The 27,749-nt window shown below is 40.4% G+C and overlaps 1 protein-coding gene across 8 annotated transcripts in view; it reads right to left on the minus strand.

Annotated features, from left to right (window-relative positions):
* PLCB4 (phospholipase C beta 4) overlaps window positions 1-27,749 on the minus strand; it is a 488,707-nt gene that overhangs the window by 134,859 nt on the left and 326,099 nt on the right. For all 8 annotated transcript variants that reach the window (XM_037811318.1, XM_037811320.1, XM_037811319.1 and 5 more), the window contains one exon: window positions 21,395-21,492. In XM_037811318.1, the coding sequence (XP_037667246.1) occupies window positions 21,395-21,478 (84 nt within the window). In that variant the 5' untranslated portion in view covers window positions 21,479-21,492. The remainder of the gene's footprint in view (window positions 1-21,394; window positions 21,493-27,749) is intronic.

Consider the following 27,749-nt stretch of genomic DNA (forward strand, 5'->3'; position numbering starts at 1 on the left):
GAAGCAGCAACATTCACCAAGGTAAATCCAATGTCAAGATACTGGGCAACCTCAAAGTGTCAGAATTCTGAGACCTGCAGGACCCACACAAAGCCTACTTTTACTCTTTCTTCCCACAGCAGCCAGATTGATTCTTTAAACTTTTAATAGGCTCAATAAAACCATCCAGAGGCTTCCCATCAAAAACGGGATAAAATTCTAACTCCTCACCTTGCCCTAAAAAGGTCCTGGTCAATCTGGGTCTACGGGTCTTTCTGACCTCCTCTCATTCATGCCTTCCTCCTCTGTGGTCACTGGAGCCATCAGAACTTTTTCCCTGGAACCTCTCAGGCTTCACTAGAGCGTGAGGGTCTCTGCATTTGTAGTTCCTCCTGTCCTTAGCCTGGCTGGCTCCTCTTCATCCCACAAAGCCCCACCTCACATATCCCCTTTACAGGGAGGCTTCCCCTGACCTCCTTAAGTAGGCTCTCATTTTATTCTCTATTACAATATCCTGATATTTTCTTCCTAGCACTGAGCAAGGCCTGCAACGATCTAATTTCTTTGTTTATTGGTTTACTGACCACCACACCAGAATGTAACCTCCATGAGGGTGAAGGGTAGATACCATGAAGCAATCTTGTTCACCTTTGTGTTCTTAGCAGTTTTCAAAGACCCCAAAACTATCCATGAACTTAAAAAAAAAAAAAAAAAAGAAATCAGTGAATAAATGATTTTTTGCCCAAATTAACTGTTTTGTAGCAGGCCAAAACATAAAACAAATAAACAGAAAGTTGCTCAATTTGAGGGGGTTAGGCCAGGCCCAGAACCCATCAGGGTCAGTCTTTGGAGTGACCTGGACAGATGAATAAATACAAGAGCACAACGTCAAGACTGTCTGCCTGGAGGAAGAGCCACCTTTCTTTAACTTAAACTCATTTTAGAGGTTGGAGGTGGCCTTGGAGCATCACTTAAATGCCACGGCAAAGAAATCATTTTCAAAGCAGGTTAAAAAATCTAAGCAAAGGGAAAAAAAAAAAAGTACAAAGTAAAGTAAGGCTAGAGAAAAAACCTTCAAAACGTTTCCACGAGCGTTCATTAGAGTGGGCTGTCACTCTGCCTCTGAGCTCCCTAGCAACAAAAGCAAAAGGGAGAAGATATCATTTACCAGGTGTACATACAGTCCATAAGATAAAAACACATTAGTTGTCAGGAGCAGCTACTGCCAGAGGAAATTTGCCAGTGGGACCTCACAAAGAAACCCTGACCAATGCTAAAGTTAAAGTTCCCAACAAAGCCCCACAATAAGTTGTTCAACCATGGCCAAGATGTTTTCAGACCGAAAGCGTTCAAATTACCCATGAAAAATCAGAGAGCAATTGTGAGCGTCATATGGCAACCCACTAGTAAGGAAGTGAAACACAACCTGTTTAGGATTCTCTTCCCTTCCCACCGCAAAGGATCTGACTCTTTGGTGAGCAAAGTCACAGGACTTCTATTTAACATTAGTTTGAAATTTCAGATTCATATCTACTGGTCAGAACTTGGCTCCAAGCACCCCTCATGCCCCCTTTACCAGCCCAATGCAATGATATCCTAAGTCCTGTTGTCAGGAAACTCCTCAGATCTGGGCACTGCGAGGCAGATGATAAAAGGAAGCTGGGCTCCTTGCCTTTGGCAAATGTTTTTGTTTTGCCATTAATAAATGGTAATGGAACTCTCTGGTAAGGAAACAAACTGTAATAGAATTTCTTCCAGGGGGCCCAGAATTCAATTTTCATTTGACTCAGTTAAAGTTCCTCCCACTCCCACTTTAGGGCTCAAAGACATGCTAGCTCATCCAGCCCAACTCTTTCCACAAGCCACTGGGGGAAACGGGCTGGGAAGGGACAGGGGCTTCTTTTATCAAACTACTGAACTTGCTGGAAGCCAGAGGGCATTTTGTTTAAGAGAAGCAAGAAAAATCATTTTTGCTAGAAGCTATTTCTGGATCTAGGCGGCATGCCTTTCCTTGGCCTTTTAGTCTTTGAACAGATGTTCTTAATGATTTAGGTTGTCTGAATTTAATATAGATGATTCCCCCTTCCACTAGTAACTGCTGCTCAATTAGAACCCATGAGGGACATACAGTTCTAGTCTGATGAGCAACCCAAAAGGTCTGCAGCATCTAACAGTACAAATACTCCTACTTCTGCCACTGGATCTATTACTAGCTAATATGCACAGCACTTACTAACTTCCAGGCAATGTTCTAAGCTCTTTGTATACACTAGCCCATTTATCTTGCATCATTCCTATGAAGGAGATACTATTATACCCATTTTACAGATGAGGATATTGAGACATGGAGATTTAAATATTGTACCCATCATCATACAGCTGGTTGGGATCATTGGCTATGCTGAAGCCCACATCAGAACCACATCTGCTTTGAGACTGACGAATGAGAGGGTAACAATTTTAGGGAATATACCTCAGAAAAACATGTTCTTAAACTTAATCCATTCCTATAGTATGAACTCTTATAAATTGGACCTTCTGCTGAGGTTACTTCGGTTACAGTGTGGCCTAGCTGAATCAGGATGGGTCTTCATCCTATTACTGAGGGCCTCATAGGGAAGGTCACAAACAGAGAGAAAGCTGGAGAGAGCAGTCAGAAGCTGAAAGTCAATAGAACCAAGAGAAAGGAGAAGCCAGGAGAGGCTGCCATGTGCATTGCCATGTAAAAGAAAAGAAAAGGACCAAGGATCGCCATCAGTCAGGCCTGGAATAGCACAGTGCTCCAGGAGAAAGCATCGCCTTGATGATGCCTTGATTTGACCTCTGCGAGCCCTAAGACCACAAATCAAATTCCCATTGTTTAAGCCAACCAATTGCACGGTATTTGTTTTGGCAGCTAGGAAACTAAAATAGTGTTTGTACCAGAAGTGGGGTGCTGCTATCGCAAATATCAAAAAATGTGGATATGGTTTTGGAATTGGATAATGGGTTGAGGCTAGAAGAATTGTGAGGTGCCTGATGGAAAAAAAAAAAAAAAAAAAACAACAAAAAACTAGATTGCTTAAAGGGACTATAGAGATATGGATACTAAAGCTACTTCTGATGAGGACTTACAAGGAAATGATGAATGTGTTATTGGAAACTGGAAGAGAGGCAGAGAAATTGGCAAAATTGAGTTCTGATGCTGGATGAGAGAAAAAATTTCCATCCCTACTTCAGCCGGCTTCTCCTGGGGGAATTCATGGAAAATCTTCACTGGAATTCCTAGCTTGCAGCCTGCCTATGGAATTTGGACTTGCCCACCCCTACAGCTGTGTGAGCCAATTCCTATAATCTCATAATATTTACATGATATATATCTTCCATCAGTTCTGTTTCCCTGGAAAACACTAATACAGGCAACAGCTGAGCTGTCATATCCCAAGGAGGCTTTGCTTTCTCCTTATCACTGCATATATCATCAAGGATTAGGAGGGCCCCTGAAATATTTCACTTCTAACTTCTGCATTTCTTGACAATTTATGAGGCCTCAGTGTTCATTCCTTGTGAATCCACTGATGGCACAAACTGAAACATTCTGTATGTGTGATAGGCTTGTATGGGGGGTGTTTTCCACTACCTCACATGGTCTACTTATTGTAAAAAACTTTTTTTCTCAGATCCTAGTACCAAGATAAACTGTTTTTCCTAATCTATTGTATTTTCTTTGCAATCTAACAGACACCATGAATCCTACAATTGCTTCTCTTTCCTGCATTGCTATGGCCAGTAGGAGTATCAGGAACAAGCCTGCTGTTCACATCTGTCAACTTTGCTGACCATTTTTGCTGCCCGTAAATTTTGCTCCTAATTTAATGTACTTCCCCATGCTTATTTTTCCCTTCAACCCGAATCCCTAGTCCATTTATTTTATCTTGTGGGATGTATTTCTGCACTGCATCTTCCTTTGGAAGGTGACACATCCATGTAAATAAGCTTAAAAAACCATTTCACACCACTAGACACCACTGGGTACTTTATATGGGTATTAGTTCAGGCAGACCTGATTCAAATGTGGTTGGACACCTCCAGGCTGTACTGAGTTCCTGTTTCTCCATCTCTAAAAGCAGGCATGACAACCACAAAACCTATCTCACAGGTTAGTTCTGGGCCTGACACATAATCTGAACTAGTAAATTATTAACATAACAGTAATATTAGTGTTGCAAATATCAATTATTATTATTATTAGTCAAAGAAACAAATCTCTATCTTACAGATAAGAAAACTGATTCTAATAGAGGTAAGTCTCCCAAGAGGTGGCAGATTATTTGCTGCAAAGCTGCACCTACATTTTTGCAGGGAGTCTTTGTTATCTTGATCTTTACAAAGAGCAAGTTACCAAGGATCCAGAAGGCCAATGTGGAAGCCTAAGCACAGGGGAAACCCATAATACGAACCCGACTCGCTGAAAGTTTGGTTTCTGCACAGGGATGTCAAGTTGTGTGTGTGCATTCTCCTTCTCTGCCTGGGCCAGCCTCAATCTACATTTGGGCTGAGCAGCCGTTGGTAGAAGGGGCAAACCACCACAATATTGTTCTTGTTTTTTTCTCTTTTTGCAAGCATGCCAGGGTGCACTGGCCAGAGGAAATGATCCCTGGGCTGGGAAGCCCTACCCTGACAGGTCATGTTCTCATATGGAGCAATGGGAACCAAGTGAGTTACGAAGTCTTAAAGGAGATAGACCTGCCTTCTGTCTTGCCTCCTAAATTCCACAGAAACAAATGAAAAGGTCTATCCCTCAATAACCAACCATGAACACTTAAAGTGCTCATTTCAGTAATGACTATAAGACACTGCACAGCCTGATTGTGGTGTCAAGTGGAAAGACCAAATCCACTCATTCAATTCTTAGCTCAGAAATGAAGAAAATATTCCATTCTCTAAGTGACCTGGCTTGGAAGAGTTGACAAAGGCTACTAAAAAGCAGAGGAAGGCATAGCACCTTGCCTGATTTTTCTAATTATGTTTCACAAGGAAAACTGAAATTTGTCCTGATGGTGCTTAATAGGATCCCAGAAGTGGCCCTTGTTCTGCTAGAATTTTGTCTACTCCATTACGATTTGAATGTGGGGGAGGAAGAAAACACTGGGATGGCCCTGAGAAAGGGTAAGTTCTACAGTCAGCCGCTTATGGTATGGTAAAGGGTATGAACTTCCACATTCTCTTTAACTTCAAGATAAAGATGTTAATTTTGAATTTAATTTGCGAGCCTGCCAGTTTGAGATGGCAAACTCTGTGTCTCTCTTTGACCATCTCTTTCTCATCTCAAGTGTGTTTTGAGACCCTTTCAGATGCTCAGATTCTGAGAAAACACTCCTGGTGTAGCAGGACATTAGGAGTGGGCTCCCTGATTCTTGCCAGATGACATTTTAAGACTCGATTCCTAAGATATCCAGCAACCACCTGTCAGCTTGCAAAAGGAAAAAGAAAGTCAATCATACGTGCTTTTAGGAAGAACAGGTGATCTCTCAAAGTAACTTCTTTGGTTTCGGCAGGCTAAATTGTCACTTTAGTCAAAACAAAATATTTTAGCCTTAACAACCAAAATTAGTAGAAATTAAAGAGGACCTACTCAGAGCCAGGGGGGGCAGACTGATATTTCTTGCAATAAATATTCATAATGCATATTCTGAGCACATACGTCAAATCCTCTCCACCCTCCCACCCCAAGTAAACTGTAAAAACAACAGGGGATGCTTTCTGCAGGTATGCTTGAAACATGACAAGCTGGTAAATCCTTCTTTAAGTAAAACATTTGCAATTAAAGCACAATTGGTTCCAGAATAACAAATTACACTGAGCAAGTGATTAGAGATACAGTGATAGAAGACATACCTGAAGAGACAGATCTAGGAAAGAACACTTCCAACTACCACCATGTTGAGATGACAACGCTGGATAGAGCCATCAAAAGGAAAGGGATCTCAAATAACTTCCATGGAATTTTCCTTTGTCCACATTTCCCACTTAAGTCAATTTTTAAAAATGCTTTCCTTCACAGTCACTACATGACACATCACTCCCTTCCCACTTTGGTCTTCTGAAATAGCTTATGTCTGGGTCTCAAAGACACACAGTCCCCCTGGCTCTCCCTCCGGCACAATGCTAAAATGGCCCTACCACTTTTTATCACATCTAAAAGAAGTGTAGAAGTTACTGGAATGGACCACCCCTACCACCTGGACCTTTCTGCAATGAGTGTCTCAGAAAACTTCAGAGTCCCAGAGGTATGTGTCCCTTCTGCAGGGGGTGGGCTGTTGTGTCCAGGACACACAGGAGGTGCAGACAGCAAGAGAGAACTGGAAGGGCGAGAGAAGGGCAAAGGCACGTGGCAGGTGAACTCACTGCCCTTCCCCTACGTGGGACATGACTCCCAGGGGTATAAATCTCCCTGGCAACACGGGACATGACTGGGACGAGAAAATCTTCTGGACCAAAAGGGGGAAGAGAAATGAAACAAGATCAAGTTTCACTGGCCCGAGAGATTTCAAATGGAGTAGAGAGGTCACTCTGGAGGTTAATTCTTCTGTGTTACATAGATATCCCTTTGTGGTTTTTAGTGTATTGGAATAGCTAGAAGGAAATACCTGAAACTGTCCAACTGCAACCCAGTAGCCTTGAGTCTTGAAGAGGATTGTACAACTACGTATCTTACGTGGTGTCACCGTGTGATTGTGAAAACTTTGTGGCTCACACTTCCTTTACCCAGTGTATGGATGGATGAGTAGAAAATGGGGACAAAAACTAAATGAAAACTAGGGTGGGATGGAGGGGATTGGGAGGATGGGATGTTTTAGGTGATTTTACTTTTATTTTTATTCTTTTCTTAGAGTAATGAAAATGTTCAAAAATTGATTGTGGTGATGAATGTACAACTATATGATGGTATTGTGAACAACTGATTGTACACTGTGGATGACTGTATGGTTTGTGAATGTATCTCAAAAAAACTGATTGAAAAAAAAAAGTGGAAGAGAGAAAGGGAATGGAAAGGGGGAAGAGGAATAGGCAGGAGAGCCTTCAACCCATGATATAGGACCAATACCTATGAGAGGACAGGAAGGGAGGGAGGAGACTGGTATAGGATGAGCCTCAGTAAAGCACTCAGAAAGGCTTGGCCAGGTCAATGGGGAACCTGGGAGCAAAGAATGCTCCTGGCAGAGCCTCACCGGGACAGCAAAGGCCCAGTTCTAGTATCTCTGCCCAGTTCAACCACTGACTAGGAGCCTCTGGGTGAGTGCTGCAGGGTTTGGGATACCAAAGGTGCCACAGGAGGGGCTGTCCACTGACTATGCTCCCGATGGCAGATTTTTCTTAGAAGAAGATTTTGGCAGCACATCTCCAAGGATGTCATGGATGACAGCTCTGCCTAACCCTTTCTCCAGACCCCAAAAGAGTTCCCATTAGGAGAAGGGAGCTCTTTCAGTTCTACTCTGATGGTCTAGAAGGAAGGAAGATGGTTTATAATAAACAAGTTGCCCACAAGACTAATACTGGATCTAGTAGCCTTTATTGTCTGCCACATTCTATGTATCACATGCTACCTTGATATCCTTTTAGTAGAAAACTTGCTTAAGCTGTGGTTTGCCACCTCATCTGGGTGTTTGTCTTCCCAATGTGACTTTACAGTGAAGGAAAAGTTGCATATTTGACTTTTCCATTTTACTCACTACTTCAGGAGGAAGGGGAAAGGCCACTTATTTTATCATCATTTATTTTCATTAAGACTTTGGGGACAGCAGATAGAAATGAAATATAGTAAATAGAGAAGTAAAAAAGATCTCCATTTAGTTTCTTGGGGGTTCCTAAAAGTTAGAAAACTTAAGTAAAAATAAATTTGAAGACATGGATATACAACAAAGGAACGACTGGATCACAATCAGAACTTACTAAATATTTGTTGAATGAATGAATGAATTCACTGCTGGGGATATAGCAGTAAATAAAAACACTCCCTTCTCATGGCTTATATTGTGAAGGTGGGTGGGTTGACAATGCACAAAAAACAAACAAGTGATATATCAGGTAGTGATCAATGTAAAGATAAATCCAGAAGGGTTAGGGGACTCTGTGTATAGGTGTGTGCACACGAATTATTTTAAGATGATCACGGAAACCTCTTGGATGAGGTGACATTTAGCAGGACTTGAATAAAGGAACCATTAGAATAAATGATAAATAAGGAGGAGCATCCAGAGGAGACCGCAGTGCAAAGGCCCTGTGGTAGGAGTGTGCCTGGTACATTCAGGGTACTTCAAGAGGACAGTAAAGTGGTGGGTCATGTACAGGACCTGTAGGCCACAGGAAGGACCTTTGGAATGAAGTTGGAAGCCACTGAAGGTTTAATGCTCTGACATTCCAAAAAGATCCATTTTACTTATTCCTCATAATGACCATATGAGGTAGGTATTATCACTGCCATTTCTCAGACAAGGAAGCTGTGGCTTAGTGGGGTTAAGACTGGCTCATGGTCATAGCTCATGAATAGCAAAGCCAGGTTTGAACTTCTTTCTATTAAACCCATGCCCTTAACCAACTACTTGTATTACAAGCTTTTGGAAAGGGCTCTTTGGCAAAGATTACCCTAAATACCACTTAGTACAAAAGCCCTTTATTTGCAAGTAGTGCCCTGGCAACTTGGCCTTGTTGAGCATCCAAAAAATAGGCTCCTTCTTGCATCTTGCCAAAATTAAGAGGATCCTGTAGAAGAGAATCCACAGCAGAACACACAGCACCAGCAAGACTGTCTTCAGGGTAACTCTATAGTAGAAAGAGTATGTCCACCCATACCTGGGTCAGCTCATCTATTAACTGTTCTTGATAAGGTACCATTTCAGAGCAATTGCTTACTATTTATGACTTTCAGAGAAAGTTTTAAAACCATGCACTTATTCGTTAATCAAAATCAATATTAAGGATTAAAAAACATATCTGACTGAACGAAAGTATTACATTCCTGTTGTATAGGACATTTTACCTAGCTTTTTTTTTTTTAATTAAACTAAAAAAGTTCTGGTTAATACTTTTCTATCTTTACAGGCTGATTTTTATTGGCTTTAAGGCAGAGAGATGTTAGTGCCCTTTGGAGCACTTAGGGGCAATTATATGAAAACTACTTCCTTCCATTCCCATTCCCTAAACAGAATCCAATTAAGGACTCCTGGGACTATCAGTGTAATTATGGTCTGGAATAGATAAAGCTAACGGGTAATCAAGAGTTAAACAGATCTTTGGTTCTAGCTTTCATTACTGAACTTTAGAAAGAATATTTTCTTTGCAAGTTGTTTTTTCACATCACGTGTATTTTTAAAGATTGTTTCTCTGCCAGCAGACATCCTGAACTGTGATACAGGTAGCCGTAGACTTGTATACGTTCTTTTTACCAATACTTCAGTTCTGCAGTCTGGCTCCACCTACCTGTTGGACAGTAGGCAAATCCCAAACTGATCTGAGCTTATCTTTCCTCCTCTGTACAATGTAGGAAATCATCTCACTTAATCCTCACATCCTCCACAGGGTTTAAAGAGAGAACAGATGCAGAGTGCTTAGCACCGGGCCTGGTACACAAAATTGCTTCTTATACGTCAGAAGCATTCAACCCCTCCGGAAAAAAAAAAGTCTCTTTTGTTCAACACGGTTTTTTGTTTTGCTTTTTGTGCTTTTGGTTGACGTTTGTCTTCCTTTATCTGCGTTGCTCGTTTGAGGAAGATTTGCTGTAAAGAACCTTAAACAGGTTTAGTTGTATTTCCTTCTTAGTAAAACTCCAGCCCTTGCCCCACACCTAGTGGCTCTTAAATTTGAGTGGGCTTCGTCAGAATCAGCCGGGGGGCGCTCAAAGCACAGACTGCTGGGGCTGCCCCAGAGATCCCAATTCAGCAGGTCTGCAGGAGGCTTGAGAATCTGCAAGTCTAGAAAGTTCCTAGGTGCCTTTGGTTCATACAACCCTGGGAACCAGCAAGGCTACCTGGTACAGAATCTTTCCGATCAGTATGGGATTAGTTACGTGACCTCAGGCGAGGTATTTAACCATTTTGATATCTACTTTTCTTATCTGAAATGAGGTAAAAAGTCCTACAGAATAACAGGGCTGTTAAACACTGAAAAGCATCCTCCCTAAAAACCACCCCAAACCAGTAACAACAACAAACACCCCCTCATAATATTAGGAACGCAGGGAACTCACATAAGACTGCATACGTTTAAAGACATACAATTTTATTACTCAAGAAGCTACTTTAAGATTATTCACTGTAAAATATGCTTTTTCTCTCCTTTGACTGTTCATTTGTTCACACTTGCATGAACTCAATTAACTCAAAGGCCAGATCACACGTACTAACAGAGTACAACTCCAAAAAGAATAAGCAAAGAGAATGAGGCCCGGTTGTCCTTCTGGGCCTCTTCAAAGTCAGACCAGGAACCAAAAGGCTGCATTCATCAACCCTAATTAAACAGAAGCCCTGGCCACTAGAGGTTCCAGTTCACCAGCCACCCACAGGCCTGGTTTGAAGTAGCAAATATTGCTTGTTTTCCTATTAGCACTTCGGGTTGAAAAGAGGCAAAGAACCTAGCACTGTAATTATAACTGTTGAGTTTTAATTGACTCCTTAGCAGAGCACAGAAATATTTCAAAGACCTAAGTAGCTCCTCAGTTACTTCTTTATATTTTAGTTATATTGGAAGTGTTGTGTTCTAATTTTTAAATACTTTCTTCCTGCTTTGTATTGTATAGCTTTGTTTCCACAAGCTCCTTAGAAATCGAGCATAGTCCCAGATCTTCTACTCTAGTGGATGTATCCCAGTCTGTCCTGTCTGCATTCCTAAGTAGCATGAATCTCAAGTATCAGAGTTTTCCATGAGACTTAGATACTTCATGGGTGAGATGCTTCTACTGCTCCAGGAACTAGTTATCCTCTACCTTTGTGAATAAACTAAGAAAAGCAAATGCAAAGAAACATCAGAGAGAGAAGAAACATGCAAAGGAGAAAAGCAGACAAAAAGAAAAGAAAAGAAAAAAGAAATTAATGAGAAAAGAAATGGAAGATGACTAAATCAAAAATCGTAAGTTTGTGAGAGGATGCTGAACCAAAAGTATTAACTTAAGTGATTGCATCATCACCACTGACATCAATTTATTGTTGACGTCTGTGTGGCACTGTCTTCTAAGCTAGGGGTCAAACTACAGGCCATGGGCCAAATCTAATCTGCCACCTGTTTTTGAAAATAAAGTCTTATTGAAACACATCTACCCTCATTCATTTATGTATCACGTGTGGCTACTGGCATACTACAGCCACACAAGTGGAGTAGCTGGGTTGCAAGGCCTGAAATACTTACTATCCTTTGCAGGAAGAGTGTGTAGAACTCTGTTCTAAAACTCTGAAACATGAAATGATTTACTACATAAGGGAACCTAAGTTAAGTGTGGTTGATTGCAAAATGGCCCAGGATCCTTCACCCTCTCTGTATCTACACCCCTTCAGTGTGTCCATGCAGCTCAAGTTTGGCTCTGTGACTTAGCTAACAGCAGCAGAACCTTGGCTGTGCCCAAGAGCAAACAGGCTTCCTTACAGGAGTGTAAGAGAGCAGGTGGGGTGGAGAGGAGATGTTCCATCTAAGGCCACCCCACCCCAGTCAGCCCCTATGCAACTCAGCAAACACATGAGTGTGCTCAGCTAAGCCCAGCCCAGACTGCTGACCTGCAGAATTGTGGACCACACATATGGCTGGTGATTTAAGCCAAGAAGTTTTGGAGTGGTTTGCTATGTGGCAAAAGCTGATACAATTACTGACTAATAATTGAGTCCTAAACCCTTGTCTCTTCACATTTCTGACTCAGGATGTGCCTTTTCCCCATGTTAAGGCCTCATCTCTTCATTCCAAAGTCTCCCGGTAGAACTTCAAACCAAGGTCGCTCCTATCTTGTGCCGCTCCCTGTGATTTTACCCATATTCCTCAGAACACCTGTTCCAGCCAAGCCTGAGGTCTGGTAACTCCTCCTTGGGGAAGTCGTTTATCACTCCAGTATTTTTAGATTTCTCAGTTCTCCCAATTCTTGGATGTCTGTCTGTACAACTTAGCACTCTTTGATATCCACTTCATTTGACATGTGTCTCATTGCCCCATCAAGGCTCATCTTTCCCTGAGGTCAAGGCCAGCGGTTCTTTCTTGTTCCAGCTCACACATAAAGAGGCAAATGGTAACAGAGGTCAAGCCAACCAATCTTGTTATTGAAACTGCCCTTCTAACCTTACCCACAAGTGAAGAAGGAAATGTGCACCATGGATCTACGTAGTAGAAACCAGGGATTATCCTGGACCTCTCTTAATTAAACCTTCACTCTTAGTCAAGGCAGGCAAAGAAAGGGAGAAGTGGTTCCAAGCCATTGGTTTTAGTGCCAGAACTTTAGGAGCCCAATTATCAATGCTAAGCACTGACAATAACAGCTTTATACAGTTTGCAGTGATATTTGTTGACTTATTGGCTGAACACACTAGGTAAGCACTTGGAACACAACAGACAGCCTGGGTGGTCTTAATGCCATGGGGCCTTCAGATCCACATATATTGGGTGCCTGAGTCATACCTACAAGGATCTGCTGGCATAGGTGTGTTGCCCCCATTCAAGGTGAGACTGATGCCTACTCACATAGGTGGAGTGACTTGCTCAAGGTCGTACCTTGTAAATGTCAGGGTCAAGGCTCAAACCAGTCTCGTCTTCAAGTCCAATTACTTCCTAGAACTCTCCAGTCTATACAGACATTTCCTTAAATATGGCATGCTTGGATGACAATGAGCTCTAAATTACAGGGGCATAAGCGCACAGATACCATTATCAGCACCGTCATTTCAAAGGCTGGTCTAGAAGAAGGAAAAGTTCTGAGTTTTTTCAAAAGCCCGGATGACACTAGCTGGTTGCTGCTTCAGGTTTTTTCAGGGTTCAGGCAACTGATTAGGTGAACAGGAGTCTGGTGACAGTGCTGTCATGACACGTGGCTGTCATGACAGGGAAAAGTGACCAAAAACAGTTCTGCCAAGATTGTCAGGAGATAAAAAACTGATCCTCTTCAGACCCATCTGCCTTAAATGTCTCTCTTTTCTAGCAGAGAGAGGATAAGACAGTTGACCATGAAGAGAAGGACTAAGACCCCAGCTTGCCTTGAAGTCCTGGTGTTCTCAGCACATGCTCGTATTCCCTACCTGTGCTTTAGGCCCCCTACAAACCATTCTCCACACAGCTACCACAGTAACTGAAAATGGTTTCCCACAGCAATCTGAATGAGATCCAAATTCCTTGGCCTACTCCATACCATTTGTTCTCATTCCTGAGTGTGCATCAAAAATCCCATGAAAAGCTTATTAAGACTCATATTGCTAGGCCCATCCCCAGACATATTTTCTGATTCAGATCTATGGGATAGACCCAAGAATGTATTTCTAGGAAGCTGCAAGGCGACGTTCCTGCTACAGGTTTGGTGACCACACTTTGAGAACCGCTGATCCACAGGAAGGGCCTATGCCTATTTCCCAGGCTTCTTTTCTTACCATGCCCCCTCATACTATGCCCACTCCAAACTTTGTCCTACTCTTCTAGTGTATCAAGATTTTGCTTGCCTCGGGGACTTTGCACCTCTTTTCCCACACCTTAGAATGCTTTTCCCTTAGTTCTGGCAAAGCTAGCACCTTTTTGTCATCCAGCCATTCCTTCATTACAATGTCAACTCCTGAGTAGAGACTTCTGCCTCCTCACCCTGTCTCCCAGTGCCGGCTCTCTTGCATCGCTTCTTTTATCAGGTAATAGCATTTAACCTACTAGAAGTTTACCTGCTCACTTCTATGCTTACTGATTCATTGTCTGTCTCCTGTCACTCAACTGTGAACACTCTAAGGACCGAGACTTTGTCTTGTTCACCACTTTATCTCTGGCTTCCAGAATAGTGGTTGGCACAATTAATTGAATATATCATATGCTTAAGCCATAGTAACAAATATCTAATCTACTCTAAATTTCATCCAAAAATACTTTCTCACTTGTTTTCTCAGTACCTTATAATTTCTGCTTCTGGCAAAACAAAGCACATTTTCTGGATTAAATAGTCAATTGTTCAAGATTATTTAACTTTAAGCTGGTGTATAGGTTGTCATAGCCTAATGACTTCAACATGATAATTCACATGGTATGCGTCATGATACGCTTATATAATATACACAAATACACTCACCTGTAATTATTAACTAGAATATTCTGATTACTCGAGTATTATTTACTCAAACCATTTTGCACACACAGAGCTTCAGTTCAGGCTAACGAAGCCACAGTACCATCTTGCATCTAGGTTTGATCTATAACTAATTCTCAAACCACAGGCTTAGAAAGATAGCACCATCATTGTTGCAGAAGATAACACTTTAGGGTAAGGTTCCCAACCCTGGCTGCATGTTGGATTCCCCTTCGTGCATTTTTAAAAATACTGATCTGAACCCCAAACCTGGCCAATTTGATAGCGCATCAGGAGGTGGGCAGGCATTGGTATTTGTGAAAAGCTTTCCTGGAGATCCTGATGTACAGAAGCTTTGAGGGAGAGCTTTAGCAAATGAGCAGTGGTCCAAACACCAACCTTCTGATATCTGAATTTATTTGGTGAATTTGAAAATGACTATCACTCCCATGGTAGGGAGAGATGTGAGTGACACACTGAGAAAATCTTATAAAAGTCTAAAATAACTATTTGGCATGAAACACCTCTTCCTAAATTAAGATTTCAAAAATTTTTAAAAATTGTTTCTTTATCCTGAGGAACGTGGTATAGAGATGCTGAGCAGAAGCGGCCTTGGGCCTGAGTGGTTGTGCGGTCCTGTTCTTTAACTCCACCAGGAGCCAGTGGTCACCCTGGGAGTGGAAGACTGAAAAAGGAAAATGCATCCGTTTCTTCTTCCTCTTGGCTTGTTTACTAGTTTTCAATTGCCTTTCTGTTGACTCTATATTTAACTGATATTTACATGATTCCTATTGTATGCAAAATGCTTCTCAGGTGCTACAGAAGCTATGCTGATAAATAAACACCATTTTTGGTTTTGGTTTTCCCTCAAGTCACTACCAGTGAATACAAGAGGAAAAGCACGGAAAGATCAGTAAGTGTATCGCACATGGGTTTCAATGGGTAGCAATAGGGGATGGAAACCATTTCAGAGAGAGGACCAACATAAGTGAATCCTTAAGTGTGTCTGTTCTTTGGGGTTCTCTCTGCCTTGCATCAGAGCCCACCCAGTTTTCCTGTGCTGGAAATCCTAACCTCATTTTACACTCCTTACATTCTTCACCCTCTAATCCACCAAGTTAGGAAATTCTCTAGGTCATTCTCATACTCAAAGTCTCTAGTTATTTCCCATGTGTCTGTCCATCCATCAGGTCCTCTCAGCCCCAGCTCCCCCCTCCCAGATCATTCACATAACCACATAACTAATCCAGTCTATCCATTTTCCACTCATCATGCTGGTCTTACCATGCCCCTGCTGAAGACCCATCAAAGCCTCCCTAGAGCTTACAGGATCTAGCACCAATTACTTGGCCTGACAAATAAAACCATGAAAAGTCTGTTTGCTGTCTGTCTCTGTAACATCTCCTGCCATTGCCCCCCAGTGTAATATGCTGTCACACTGGTGCCCTTGCACAAGCATTCACTCCTCTCATCTTAGCCACGTTAATTTCTACTCACTCACGCATCAATCCACACTCAAACCGAAAGGGCCTCCTCTCTGCAGCTCCAAAAGAGTCCTCTCTATGCACAACCTCTTCCTGTCCTCTCACATCCTGCTGAGCACACGCCTACTGGGTCCTTATCCCCACAAGTCTGATCAGAGGAAGGGGGAAGGGGCATCTTGGGCCACGTGCTGAACATCTGGACGTTCAAACTGACACATTCGTACTTGATGTGATGGATAATAAATTGACATCAAAACGAGCTGGGATGCACGTTCAGTTCTAGTTGGGATAGGGAAGGACTGGAAGCAGAAAAAAGCAAGACTCAAGGTAAGAGAGCCTATAACTGAACTAGTTATTCACCAGGTACTTGTAGTCCTAGGCTCCATGGGATAAAATCTCAGGAATTTAACTCCAATTAGGTCATTTTCACCATTTTTCTTCCACCACTTCAGTTTAGAAATTATACTCTTGTTTTATGGCCAACTTTAATAATTCAAATAATAAACACAAGCCTCTATTTCATGTACCATCAGCTACCAACATCATCTCTCACTGAGAATATTCATCCTCTGGTCTTTCCCTCCATCTTGTCACCCCATTCTACTTCCCAGCATTTGCCTGTACCCTTACTTTAGGAAGACAAAGTTAATTGCCAAAATAAATGAAAATCTATGAACTGCTTTATCTACAAGTTAGAAAATTATCCAATTGTATGATTATTACAATTATGACTATGTAGATATCCTTCACTGAAAAGACAAGTGATGTGCTACAATTCCACTTCCTACTCTGAGAGAGTCCAATATCTTGCCCCTGTAGATACAGTTTAGTTTAAATTATCCAAAACTTGGAATCCTTTTGATTTTATACTGGAGCACAGTCTAACAGGCCCACCAAAGAATGATTTTTCTCTAGAAGACTGTACCCTTGCTTCACTGACTATTTACTATTGTTTATAGCAGACTTACAATGACTATTTATCTTTGACATTAGACAGATAAGTTGTAAATGTTCTTCGTTTTATAGAGGAGCAAGTGATTTGTGTCTGTCAGAAAAGAGAATTCCAAAGGTTATAGTTTAACTGCTTCATAGGACATTAATCAGTTTTGTAGCTAACTTATTTCAGCTTTCCTATACTAACTACATAAGACTGTTTCTTAAATACTCTGGGAATTAACTTTATCATCCTGCTGGTGTCCACACTGAGGAGTTCAATAGTTCCTTAAATCAATATTTATGAATCGTATTTTTAGCATTTCGAAAATTATTCTTGGGTAATGCTTTGCTTCACTGATAAATGATGGGTGGTTTGTAAGCTTTTCTGAGCTTCCCTGTGTGGCCCACAATGTGATTTCAGAGCCACTGTGGAAAGAGGCCAAATTCAGCCCAGCTCCCACTCTGCCCTACTTTCAAGTCTGTATTGATCCAGCACTTTGATGTTTCTCTGGGTCTGGCTACTGCAGTAATTGTTTGTTTCAATTATCCTGACAAGAGTTTCGAGTACCAGCTGGCTCAACAAATGTTTGTGTTGGGGAGGGAGGTGGGGGGAAGACGGGGAGAGCTAATATAGAAGACCATGGCTTTGGTGGAAAATTGTACTCCGCCTGGGCAGTGTGCCTCAGACACAGTAAGGTCCACTGGGTAAGAATAAGGGCCAGCCCCAGCTGCGATTTGTGATGTGGGGAGGGTGGAGCTGGTGGCTGAGGTGACTTGTTTTCCATAAGACATTTAGACCCCTGCCACGGCTGCCACTAAAAAGAAGTGCTTGGCTTTTCAGAATTGTGGATGCCAATTAAGTGAACAGAGAATGATTTCTTTATGTTGGGAAAGGATGACAGTATTTTTAAATCTAGGTATTGTGTGAGCTTGCTGTCTAGAACAGCACTGTCCAGTAAGGCAGCCACTAGCCACGTGTGGCCGTGCAAATAGAATTAATAAGTTCAGCACCTCGGTCCTACCAGGCACATGGGCAGCACAGATTCAGAGCACTCCCACCACGGTAGACAGTTCTGTTGGTCAGCACTTATCTAGGGACAGTAACATTTCTTAAGGATAAAGCTCTTTTAAAAGTTTGTTTCAAACATATGCATTTTCCTTAAAGGTTATATAAAAGGCAAGGCCTCTGGAGAGTCTGGATGGGAGAGTCTGAGATGAAGGGAGCAATACTGCTCTGCTCAGGATGAGACGGGATTAGAATTTTCAGTTTTGTTCCTTTGGCTTGAGAGGAAGGACTATTTTCTTTAATGGGGCGGGGAGGAATTTGGAAAAGAGGAAGAGAGTGTAAGTTGGAAAAGGGCTCAGATTAAAAAGAAAAAAAAACAGAAGAAACAGGCACACGCATCTTGGTGGTGGAATGGGGTAAAAGGACAGGCAGTGAGAGAATCTCTTAGGCAGGGCTGGCAAAGAAATTAAGTGTGATCTCTGAGTCCACCTGCCATGTTCCTTCATTCTTCTCTGATCACAAATCTTTAGTAAAAGTCTATTTTACACAACATCCCTGTGTTCCTGGGGCTTGTTGATATAATGGGTTTAGGCAGAGAAGAGAAATGAAGCAGCCAACAATCCCAGAAACTGAGAGGTTAAAAGGCGTTGGACAGTAAGGGGAATTGCTGAGCGTGAGACTTCCTGAGACAAAAGGGAGGACCCCGAACTGCCAGGGGATGGGTTCTTGAGCCCTTTAAATTGGGCATTAAAGGAAACTCAGGAGACTGGTTGAGTTCAAGACATTCAGATGATGGGTGTTTTATTAACAGCACTGCTGTATCTCTCCTCTGCAATTGAAAAATCTTGTCTACATTTTAGAAACTTTTAAGTTGGAAGAAACCAGATTTAGAAGTGGCATAGCAATACAAACAGATGCTACAACTCATGCTGCTATGTAGTTTCTGAAATTCGGGCTAAAGAAAAACTCCTCAGTACTGAAGAATAAGATGTTGCTTAAATACAGTTGCATATATTGAATTCATTGACATAATAATACGTATTTTTTAAAACAGTGGCTACACTTTCTCATTTAGTGAGCACTCACTCACTGCTTAACACACTTCCTTGTCTTCTTGTAACAAGTGCACAGAACATAATGTAATATTTACCTAATACTTTAGGCCTCCATGGCAACATTAGTTATCATGATGCTGTAAAGCACTTGTGCCCATTCACAAAATGGCCCTTGGCTAGGATGCTTTCGGAGCTCTGTTTATTTTCTCTAATTCCTGGTTCTCCCACTTGCTGCCAGCTGTCATTTCTCACTACTGTTCATATACGCACTGTAGAAACAAATCTTTCCTGCTTACATTTTTGTTGCCTTGAATATCTTGAGGGCTATGACTACCAAGAAATGCATCAGATAGGGTTGGGATATAAGAAAAATAAGCTGTCAACAGACTTGGCTACCCAAGAACCTACAGTCCAGCTTGAAATACCACTTGGCTTTCTGATTTGATATTTTGCTATGAAGAGAGATGTTTACTTTATTAAGTTAAAACTTTTCTGCCTAAATCCTAGTAAAATAGCACCTAAAGTTGAAATTGTGGCTCAACTGGACTTCATATTTGTTCAAAGGTTTCTTTCCTTCTAGTTTTATTTCATTTTCAGAATAACCCGGAAGAAAAGCACCTGGGAGACTCTAGAAGCACAGCTGAAAATTATTTTCTAAGTGTGAGTTGTGATGATTAATAACCAAAGAAAATCAGGAGAAATAAAAATATTCAAATGATGAAACTCCAGTTTTTCAAATCTTGCTGCACTTTATCAAAAATAAGTACTTTTTTCTCTAATATGTTTTGCTTACATGATAGTAGAATAAATACTCAGCCAGTGATTACATTCAATCTTTTCAAAATGGCCCTCTCTGAATTACAAGAAAAGCCTGGGAAATTGGCTTAGAAAACCACAAGTCTTTTGGGCTGCTCTAGGAGACCCTGGGCAAGATAAATTCTCTCACCAGCTCCTAATAAAAACCAATGGCCATCATCTTAGAAACACTGGGACCAAGCTTACCTGAGACAAAGACTTCAAAACTATCTATGCTAGTCCTTGACTTTCTCTGCCAAGTTGTAAAAAAATGGATAAAAATAGTCCTTTGTAGCAACTTACTTTGTATTCTCTTGACAACTATCATAAATCCAGAGAGTGCTATGATGCGGACTTAGCAAATAAGTGCTAAGTCACCAGAGTCCATAGAAGACCTGGTAAGATAGTTTCAGCCTCTGGCAATCTGAACTGCAGGGAGGGCCGATTAGCTGCTATTTACATTTCATTGATTTTGGAAGGAACCAACTCAGACTAAGTGACATCTCAACAAGTTTTTACGTTTTGCCTTAGAGGCAATATCAATTTTATCACATATCCCTCCCCAAGTCACCTCAAATTAAGTTCACTCTGAGAAAGACAGAGAAAGACAATGTGCTCACTAATCAGATGGGTGGCCCAAAGGCCCCTGTTATATACCAAGTCCAGAGCCATGCCACCTTACAAGGCACAAACAAATGATAGAAGCAGAGGCATGCAAAGTGTTGGTCATGAGCAAAGCAACTGGCAGGCACAAAGTTCAATCATTGCTACATTTATACAAAACGGAAAATTTACGTGGAAAGTGTGCCAAAAGGACTAATTAAGCAAAAATTGTTACTATATAAAACCCATTTGTAATCCAAAGATAAAACCAAGTGCCTTATAAGGTGATCGTGAGCAATTAAATACCCACAAAGGGCTTAGAAGGTTGTCTGGCACACATTGAGGCTCAATAAATTACAGTATCATTATCATTATTATATCTCACAGCCTGCCTCTTTCTAACTATTCCAATTTACAAATCTCAAATACGCAGATGTTCTCACTCATGTCAAAGAATATTTACTCCATACTGTAATTAAAATTAAATAATAATTAGAATGTTTCTGTAACTGAGAAGTTAGGATTTAAGGGATGATTATAATTACTAAATCATTATATAGATACTCCTTTTTTACTTTATGCATATTAGACAGAGGGAAATACCTGAAATCTCTGAACTGTAATCTAGCTGCCTTGATCGCTGATGATTTATAGCCTTTATTTTGTGCCCCTGTGATTGTAAAAACCTTAAGACTGACCCTAACTTGTACCCATTTATCCAGTTTTTCAACTTGAGAGTCTTATCATCACTAAAGACAGACACTAATGTTTATTAATGAAGGGCCTTGGGTCAGCCCAAAACTAACCCACCCCAAGTCCAAAGTTATCTGATAACCTAAGCTGGATCTAAACAAAATGGGCCCACCTGACATAGGCAGTAGCTTAGACTTTAACCTGTAAGTGACCCATACCTCATTATAAAAATCAGGCCATCATCATATTAAGGCCGCCATTTTCTTATATACTTTCTATGACCAAGCATGTAATCAATCTGTGCATGCTCAAAAATTAGATCACCTCTAATTACATCATCTGGTGCCATTGTGCTCATTATCCTAAAACCTGCCCATCCTTTTGCTACTATAAAACTATCAGAATTTCAGTTCACAGAGACAGATTTTGGGGTGTCAGGCCATCTGATCTCCTGCTTCACGTCTAGCAATAAACTCTCTCTTTGAAACCCCAGTGTCTCAGGAATTGGGTCATCTGAGCACATCAAGCAGAGAGTCCATCACCTATATCATCTTGAAATAAAAGATGAATAGCATCTCTTTACCTCTTCATATCTATCAAAAACTGCTCCTTCTTGCAAAAAGCTGGGAACTTCTTTCTGCCAGTTAAACTCATAAGGTTTGGCCATGATTTTATTCAGACCTGAAACAACAACAAACAGAAGAACTCATTAGTAAACAAAATTAAATAACGATTGAGGATCAAAGGTTAATCATGTTGTATTTATATGTTAAAGAATCCTCTTCTTCAAATACTTGAAGTCTATAGATTTTCTTCCTTTTTCTTAGTCCCCTCATCAGAACCCAACTTTCTTTCTTCTTGTCTGTAAACCTGAAGAAATAACCTCATCAAAAAATGACAGAGACGATCATCTGGGAAGCTTCCCCTTTCCTCTTTCCTCTCCAAATCCCCTAAGATACTCTTTTTAAAACATCTGATGGGATCAGATGATAGAAGGAAACCATAGACCGAAAGATGCACAGAGGCTCCCTGCAAATAGCAAGTAGCTCAGAGATAACAAACAGAACATGACTCCGGCATAAGTATGGCTGATAGTCTATAAACTGACGAGAGAGTATATTTTTGTTCCTCCAAAATAATCAACTACAGATTCTAGAAATTTAAAAAAAGATTTCTGAAATAAACCTCTTAATCAGTGGGCTGAAGAGTAAAGAGAACTCCAACGGAGTGCTGAGCCAAGGAATTCTCACAGAATGCAATAGAAAAAGAAGTAGAAAGCATGAACAAAAGTTTAGAGACATGAAAAATGGAACCAGAAGGTCCACCATCACCTAACAGAAGATCTTCTGTTAGGAGAGAAAGTAGAGGCAAAAGAGAAATGGGAATTATCAAAGCCATAGTAGAGAACGTTTCCCAAATATGAATATTTGAGTCCTAGAGTGAACAAATAAAGTGATCACAGGCAGTACATATGGGAGCAAAAAGATACACATACCTGAACATATGATGTGGTAAAACTGAGAACATAAAATATGAAGAGAAGTTACAAAATCTTTCAGAGACACATAGGGAGGAAAAGGTGATCTAGAAGTGAACAATAGACTGACATTAGCATATTGTCTATGATATTAAACACAAGAAGACAGTGGAGCAATGAATTCTAAGTTGTGAGGAAGACAACTCTGAGATGAAACTCTGTCCAATCAAATTATATTTCAACTTTTAGAGGAAAATATATTTACAGACTTGCAAGGAATCAGAAACGTGTAATACCAACTCTGAAAGATTTAATGTATTCATATTCTGTCAAGAAGAAAGAGAAATCTAGAGAAATAAGGGATGAGAAGTAATGGTGAGAAAAAGAAAAGGAAAGAGAAAAAGAAGTTAAAAAGAAACAATGAAACTTACTTTTAAGACTTTCCTTAAGGAAAGGAAGGAAAAACAAAGGAGTAACAGTCTAGAGCCTAAATAAATCCCAGATTTTAACAATACAGGAGTTGTGCAAGTGACAGAGTGGGAGGAAGGAAGAAAGGAACAAAGGTTCATAAAATCATTTTTGGAGTGAAATAGGGACCCTGAAAATCTAGATATTGATAGAAAAATACAAGTTTATTATGGGTAAAGATTTAAGAATTTTCCTATAGAAAACCAAAAATGTAAAGTTTAACTTACAGTTAAGAAGGAGGAAATGGAACAAAGACTCTTAAGTGCCTTTTAAAAAGAAAACATGAAAGAACTGGAGAGAGAGAAAGAAAAAAAGCATGATAAATGGAAAAAAATGACAGTAATTTTAAAAAATATGAATTGGTTAAATTCACCAGTTAAAAACAGGCTTTAAAATTGGGGAAAATTATGGTTGTTTTCAAGAAATATTTACAAAATAAAAAATAAGCTTGAAAATGAAGGGATAAAGAAAGACAACTGTCACATGCTAAGAAGAAAAGGGAGCAGGTGTAAAAACAGCAATACTAGGCAAAATAGACATCAAGGAAAAAAATCAGAGGCATAGTGATACATCATATTAAGAAAAGGGGCAATCAAATTTATTTAAATTATCATTAATATTTAAGAATGTGAGCAAACAGCATCAAAACAACGCAAAAACTGAGAAAACAAAGGGAAACTGACAAAGCCACAAACATAGTGGGAAACAACAACTGAAGAATAATATAAAGAATATTGAGGATTTGATTTAACCAAAAGTATTTAATGACTCAATTTAAAACTTAGGTAACATTAATGAGCTTAATCCTCATTAATGTTGTATTTTTTTACATCTCTTCCTCATTTACACCCCAGCTACTACACATGCATGTAACAGTCTTAAAATTTGATCACAATTAGGCTGTAAAGGAAATCCCAGCATTTTTTTAAAGCAGAAAATACGCCATTTATGCTTATTGACATTAGACAAACATATAAATTGGTAACCAGAAAGTGAATAAAATCTGTACATACGGGATTTAGACACACACTTTTAAATTATAAACTTTAGAAATGAAAAACAAGAACAATGTATGTCAATGTAAGTAATGTGTAGCTAAAAATAGTAAAAAGATCAAAAAAATAAAAAACAAATTGTTTTTTTAATATCCATGTTAGATGTATCTTTGGCAAGTATTAAGTAAGAGAAATAAAGGAGGCTACACAAACTCACAACATTCACAACGAAAAGTGGGATGACCAGTTACAAAGGGAATGTAAAAATTGAGAGAATATTATGTAAAACATTATACAAAGTATTTGAAAGCCTAAATAAAGTGGATGCTTTTCAGTGATAAACAAATCTGGCTAACTTGCAGAAGACCTAAGAAGACCAGTGGCCTTAGAAGGGAATGGAAAAATAAAGTTTAGGCCTAGATGGTATTACAGGTGAGTTCTATCAAGTCTTCAAGTTACACACAATTTCTATGTACCTACATTTTCCCAGAACACCGGTGTGTGTGTGCACGTGTGTGTGTGAGTGTGTGTGTCTATTGAAGCTATCTGTCTCATTTCACAAAGTCCCTCACAATCCTCATGCTCATCGGAGAAAAAAAAATTGTAGCTAAAATACCAACAAATTTATTGCATGTGGTTATTAAAAGAATAAAACATGAAGTTTCAACATTTAAAAAAAAATTCAGTGTAACTACCTCCCTAAAGGGATTAAGAAAAAAGGCCTACATGCATATCCTGGCATATCTTACAAGAATGAGGTAATGCTCAATGTTTTGCAATTGAAAAGTCTCTACCCCATACCATTAAGTGAAACAGGAAGCAACAGAACAAACAGTTTGACACCATTTACATAAATACATGCACACACAAAAACCTATGTTTTTCTAGGTCTACGTTTATATAAACTAAAGAGATCTGGAAAGACCACTCCAAACTTATGACCTTGATTATTTCGGAGAAAGGAACAAGGGACACAAATGGACATTTGCACAGTGGGGTTTATGGGGTCAGTATTCACAATTTGCAGTGGATGGAGGTGGCCTAAGGGTACATCGACTTGATGAACAGAATGGTGAACTGTGGTGTACACATACAATGGAATATTGAGCTACTAAAAGAAGGAATGAAGCTGTGTGGTAAATGGACATTGAGGACAGTATGTTGAGTGAAATAAACCAGAAATGCAGAGAAACATTATAATGCCTCACTAATAGTGAGGCATTATAGCAAACTATAATGTGCAAACTCTGAGAATTGAGTCTTAGAGCATAAGTTATCAGGAGAAGGCTTACTGTAAAGGTTCCTAGACTGTTACTCTTACAGCAGTTACATTTATTCCTGAGTTGTAACGGTTACTTCTAAATTCTGAGATGCCGAGCTCTTTGTGTATAACCTGGTCGGTCCCTGGAACTTTGGGTATCTGTGTGACAGCTGAGACTCTGAGCCAGAGTCTGGCAACTAAGAACGCCAAGCATTACTCCATACAGCAAATGTTAAAGAGTCTGAAAAAGAGATCAGACTTCAATTAGAGATACGAATGAAATGGACTTGGTTTATGGTTATGATTATGATTATGATAAATTATGGTAAATCAGACAAAGGGTGAAGGATGACATTGATGGTGTTTTAAAAACTTCAACTTCTACGTGAGACCAAAAGAGATGTTTATTAGGTGCCAAATCTATATTTATTGCAACACACTAGATAATTTGACTCATATGGTCATTTTATTCAAATACCATAATTACATGGAATGTTGATTAGGGAGTGAAATCTGGTTGGTTTGTACAGGTTACTGTGAAGCCCCAATACATTCCAGAGTAATCTGGGCAGAGAATTAAAATGTATTTGTAACCCCTCCTTGAGGGACTGGGGGAAAATGTGGAAATATTAAGCTTCCCCTCCTGGAGGAATTAATGATATTCTCACAAGCATTGGGGTGTACCAATTTAGAAGGCCAAGCCCTAGATCTTGGGGCTTGTACTTATGAAGTTTGTTACTGCAAAGGAGAAGCTAAGCCTACTAAAATTGTGCCTAAGAGTCACCCCCAGAGAACCTCTTTTGTTGCTCAGATGTGGCCTCTCTCTCTAAGCCAACTCCGCAGGTCAACTCCTTGCCCTCCCCCCTACATGGGACATGACTCCCAGGAGTGTAAGTCTCCCTGGCAACATGGGACATGACTCCTCGGGATGAGCTTGGAACTGGCATTGTGGGATTCAGAAAGCTTTCTTGGACCAAAAAGGGGAAGAGAAATGAAACAAAATCAAGTTTCAGTGGCTGAGAGGTTTCAAATAGAGTTGAGAGGTCATTCTGGAAGTTTTTCTTATCATTTATATAGATATCCCTTTTTAGTTTTTAGTGTATTGGAACAGCTAGAAGGAAATACCTGAAACTGCTGAACAGAAACCCAGTAGCCTTGATTCTTGAAGACAAGTGTATAACTATATAGCTTACACTGTGTGACCATGTCATTGTGAAAACTTTGTGGCTTCCACTCCCTTTATCCACTTTATGGACAGATGAATAGAAAAACAAGGACAAAAAGTAAATGAATAACAGGGAGGGATGGGGAGTATGGGATGCTTTGGGTGTTCTTTTTTACTTTAACTTTTATTCTTATTCTTTTTTTGTATTGGTAATGAAAATGTTCAAAAATTGACTGTGGTGACGAACACACAACTATATAATGATACTGAAAAACTGATGGTACACCAATATTGTACGGTATGAAAATAAACCTCAAAAAAATTGAATTAAAATTAAAAGAAGGCGTGGAGAAGGGAACTGGTCACTCTATAAGCCCTTTTGGCAATCATCTTAAAGCCAAACCCGCAGCTAATTGACAAACACTTTTATTGCGCTGTGCGGAAGGTTCCCTTGTCAAATTCTCTAGCTTGCCTCCTAAGGCCTCACAAGGTATTTCATGGTTTAGTTGCCTCTTCCACCTCCTAGGCCACCACCTGGCCATACAGAGCCCACCGGAACATTCTGCTATCTCCTTGGGGAACTCAGAAAGTGAAGGAGAATGTATATATTACCCTGCACCTTTTCCAGTGTAAACACCTTTGGCATTTACTGGGAGGCAGCCAGTGGGCTTTTAAATAGTCTCATTGTTTCTAAGTTCTTATGCAACTGGAACAAATTAGCTATTATGCTGGCTGCAGAGGAAAAACTCCTGGACTGGAGGGTGCTTGGTAGGGAGCAGACTGGGGGGTGGGGGGTGGGGGTGCATTCATAGAAGGCCTTGTTTTCTAACAAGCGTCCAAAGCTTCTTCTCAAGAAGATAATGAGGAACTGAAAGCGTTGAGACCACAAGGAGCTGAGGTAGGGATACTGATGGACTAAATCCTCAAGTAGGACATGCACATCATCCACGAAGACGGGCTTCCATCCATTTAGCTGGGATGAACCAAGGAATGGCAGTTATTTGTTTCTCAGCCTACTCTGCCCCAAATCTTTAATTCTGCTGTCTTGTCTCCCTGGCCAGACCCACAGGATTGTCTTGAAGACATATCAGACCACCTATCCCAGATACGCTAGATAGACGGAGTCCAGCGTCCTAGGCCAGTTGGATCAAAACTTGAGCAAAGCATTTTTTGTTTCTAGACACATGCCTTGTGTCCTGGTAGACTGGGCACAGGGCAGTATGTAAAGTCAGGTATAATTAAGGCACTTGGGTTTGACAGACTGAATAATGATCCCCCAAGAATGGTCCCCCAATAGGTATCCACCACCCAATCCCTGAAACATACCATAAATGCTAACATTCATGGCAAAAAAGGACTTTGCAGATGTGACTTTGTTAAGAAGCTTGAGATGAGGAGATTATCCTGCATTATCAGAATGGAGCCCAAAGGCAATCACACAAGTATCCTTATAGGAGGGAGACTTAACACCGAGAGGAGAAAGCAATGTGACTTCAGGGGCACAGCCTGGAGTGAGGCAGCCACGGGAAGTGGAGGAGGTATGGAGGGGGCTCTCCCCTATGGCTTCTGGAG

The sequence above is a fragment of the Choloepus didactylus genome, chromosome 19, assembly GCF_015220235.1.
Source record: "Choloepus didactylus isolate mChoDid1 chromosome 19, mChoDid1.pri, whole genome shotgun sequence".
Lineage (NCBI taxonomy): Eukaryota > Metazoa > Chordata > Mammalia > Pilosa > Megalonychidae > Choloepus > Choloepus didactylus.